General features: G+C 52.8%; 1 protein-coding gene across 1 annotated transcript in view; it reads left to right on the top strand.

Moving 5' to 3' along the window:
* The first annotated feature begins 399 nt into the window (after positions 1-399).
* The window catches only part of LOC138355824 (golgin subfamily A member 6-like protein 22), a 15,997-nt gene continuing 12,217 nt past the window's right edge, over positions 400-4,179 (top strand). The window contains exons 1-2 of the mRNA XM_069311358.1: positions 400-554; positions 3,203-3,377. Coding sequence (XP_069167459.1) covers positions 400-554; positions 3,203-3,377 — 330 coding nt within the window. The remainder of the gene's footprint in view (positions 555-3,202; positions 3,378-4,179) is intronic.

Raw genomic sequence — 4,179 nt, 5'->3', positions numbered from 1 at the left:
CGTCCCCGGGGACTGGCCACGTCCCCGGGGACTGACCACGTCTCGTGGGACTGGCCACGTCCCCGGGGACTGACCACGTCTCGTGGGACTGGCCACGTCCCCAGGGACTGATCACGTCTCCCAAATACTGTAACAGATATTCAGCAATGAAAAGTGCACTGAGGGCGGTGACGGAACACGTCATAATGACGCCACAGACCCGCAGAGACAGACTGGTGTTCGGAAAGAGAGATGAGATGATTATAGAGCAGCTGCAGGTGGTGCCCAAGTCTATAAGCAACAGGATTCAATCAATAATTTACGAGTGAAGGGAATAAGGAACAAGATCAGTACCAGAACCAACTACTGAAAAGTGCCAAACCAGTTCGTTTGCGACCGACACCGGATCTGACCAAAAGCATGAAGGACCGGCGAGATGTCTGGAACATATCTACCCGCAATCTTACAGAGTGTTTCTTCCAGATCAGAGTGACAGGAGAGTCAGCCATAACGGAAGGCTCCCAACTCTCTCACAGACCTCCGTGGATGTTTCTAGATAAGCATCTTATTGCTTGGTAATTACAATTATTACTTAACCTATACCTATTATAGGTTAGGTAATAATTGTAATTACGAAGCAATAAGATGCTTATCTTAACATACTAAGTAGGTTAGGTAAGGTCGGTGTTTTCTATGAATCTTTTTAAGGGTATCTATTATGTTAAGTATGTCACCTATGCACATATTTAATAAGTCAATATTGACTTATTAAATTTGCGAGAACGGGTGGATGTTTCTACGGGCCGCTGCTCTCGTCTTCCCAAACATAATAAATGAATCGCGTGTCTCTCGTCGGGGCCTTCTAAAGGCAGCCTGCTGACAGGGCGCCAGGGGGAGCGGGAGGACTCCCACAACCTCACCCAGGTCCAACCCAGACCAAGAGCAGCAGAAGACTGGGCAGGAAGGGTGGAAATACCGGGAGTAACACACTTAGCTTGAGATTGGGGAGGAGCAGAAGGCCAGGAGGTGGTGGATGGGTTCTGGGCCTGGCCACTACAGGCTGGACCCAGCACAACAGGCTGGGTCATGCATTACAGGCTGGACCCAGCACAACAGGCTGGGTCATGCACTACAGGCTGGACCATGCACTATAGGCTGGGTCATGCATTACAGGCTGGGTCATGCATTACAGGCTGGGTCATGTATTACAGGCTGGGTCATGCACTACAGGCTGGACCATGCATTACAGGCTGGGTCATGCATTGCAGGCTGGGTCATGCATTACAGGCTGGACCATGCACTACAGGCTGGACCCAGCACAACAGGCTGGGTCATGCACTACAGGCTGGACCATGCACTACAGGCTGGACCATGCACTACAGGCTGGACCCAGCACAACAGGCTGGGTCATGCATTACAGGCCGGGTCATGAATTACAGGCTTTGGTCATGAATTACAGGCTGGGTCATGCACTACAGGCTGGGCCATGCACTACAGGCTGGGTCATACACTACAGGCTGGGTCATGCACTACAGGCTGGGTCATGCACTACAGGCTAGACCATGCACTACAGGCTGGACCATGCACTACAGGCTGGACCACACACTACAGGCTGGACCACACACTACAGGCTGGACCACACACTACAGGCTGGACCACACACTACAGGCTGCACCACACACTACAGGCTGCACCACACACCACAGGCTGCACCACACACCACAGGCTGCACCACACACCACAGGCTGCACCACACACCACAGGCTGCACCACACACTACAGGCTGCACCACACACTACAGGCTGCACCACACACTACAGGCTGCACCACACACCACAGGCTGGACCACACACTACAGGCTGCACCACACACTACAGGCTGGACCATACACTACAGGCTGGACCACACACTACAGGCTGGACCACACACTACAGGCTGGACCACACACTACAGGCTGGACCACACACTACATGCTGGACCACACACCACAGGCTGGCCCACACACTACAGGCTGCACCACACACCACAGGCTGGACCACACACTACAGGCTGCACCACACACCACAGGCTGCACCACACACTACAGGCTGCACCACACACTACAGGCTGGACCACACACTACAGGCTGCACCACACACCACAGGCTGCACCACACACCACAGGCTGCACCACACACCACAGGCTGCACCACACACCACAGGCTGCACCACACACTACAGGCTGCACCACACACTACAGGCTGGACCACACACTACAGGCTGCACCACACACTACAGGCTGCACCACACACTACAGGCTGCACCACACACTACAGGCTGCACCACACACTACAGGCTGGACCACACACTACAGGCTGGCCCACACACTACAGGCTGCACCACACACTACAGGCTGGCCCACACACTACAGGCTGCACCGCACACTACAGGCTGGCCCACACACTACAGGATGGCCCACATACTACAGGATGGCCCACACACTACAGGATGGCCCACATACTACAGGATGGCCCACATACTACAGGCTGGACCACACACTACAGGCTGCACCACACACTACAGGCTGGACCACACACCACAGGCTGCACCACACACTACAGGCTGGCCCACACACTACAGGCTGCACCACACACTACAGGCTGCACCACACACCACAGGCTGCACCACACACTACAGGCTGGACCACACACTACAGGCTGCACCACATACTACAGGCTGGACCACACACTACAGGCTGCACCACACACTACAGGCTGGACCACACACCACAGGCTGCACCACACACTACAGGCTGGACCACACACTACAGGCTGCACCACACACTACAGGCTGGCCCTGGTGTTACCAAGGGCAGGTGCCACCAGGGGAGGTGCCGGGTAGGTGGCACCATTTGACACACTGGCCGGGATTGATGACAGCGGCGCCCAGACTGCGTTAGTTTGCTGGCTGAAGCCCCGTGATTAATACATGCAGCTGCTGCTACAGTGCCCCCCCCCCCCCCACACACACACACACACACACACACACACACACACACACACACACACACACAGGTACCAGAGAACCAGGAACGAGCATGTTAGTGTGAGAAGAGAAACAGAGAAAAGGTATGAAAATGATATAGCTAATAAAGCCAAGACCGAACCAAAGCTACTACACAGTCACATGAGGAGGAAGACAACAGTGAAGGAACAGGTGATGAAACTTAGAACAGGCGATGACAGGTACACAGAGAATGACAAAGAGGTGTGTGAAGAAATCAACAAGAGGTTCCAGGAGGTCTTCACAACAGAGCGAAGTGAAGTCACTGCACTAGAAGAGGTGGCAATAAATCAGGCAGCCTTGGAAGGGTTCAAAATTACAAGAAAAGAAGTCAAGAGCCATGTGTTGGATCTGGACGTGAGAAAGGCTGTTGGGCCGGACGGAATCTCACCATGGGTATTGAAAGAGTGTGCAGAGGCACTTTGCTTGTCACTCTCCATAGTGTATAGTAGGTCACTGGAGACGGGAGACCTACCAGAAATATGGAAGACGGCTAATGTGGTCCCAATATACAAAAAGGGTGACAGACAAGAGGCACTGAACTACAGGCCAGTGTCCTTAACTTGTATACCATGCAAGGTGATGGAGAAGATCGTGAGAAAAAACCTAGTAACACATCTGGAGAGAAGGGACTTCGTGACAACCCATCAACATGGGTTCAGGGAGGGTAAATTTTGCCTTACAGGCTTGATAGAATTCTACGATCAGGTGACAAAGATTAAGCACTAGGGGACACAGGTCGAAAATTGAGTGCCCAAATCAGCCATAGAGACGTTAGAAAGAATTTTGTCAGTGTCTGAGTAGTAAACAAATGGAATGCATTAGGAAGTGATGTGGTGATGGCCGACTCCATACACAGTTTCAAATGTTGATATGATAGAGCCCAGTAGGCTCAGGAACCTGTACACCAGTTGATTGACGGTTGAGAGGCGGCCCCAAAGAGCCAGAGCTCAACTCCTTGAAGCACAACTAGGTGAGTACACACACACACACACACACACACACACACACACACACACACACACACACACACACACACACACACACATACACACCCATACACACACACACACACACACACACACACACCCACACACACACACACACAAGGCGTGTGTAGAGGCGGGACCAAAGAGCCAGAGCTCAACCCCCGCAAACA

The sequence above is a fragment of the Procambarus clarkii genome, chromosome 69 (assembly GCF_040958095.1).
Source record: "Procambarus clarkii isolate CNS0578487 chromosome 69, FALCON_Pclarkii_2.0, whole genome shotgun sequence".
NCBI lineage: Eukaryota > Metazoa > Arthropoda > Malacostraca > Decapoda > Cambaridae > Procambarus > Procambarus clarkii.
This window is presented reverse-complemented; position numbering and strand designations above follow the sequence as displayed.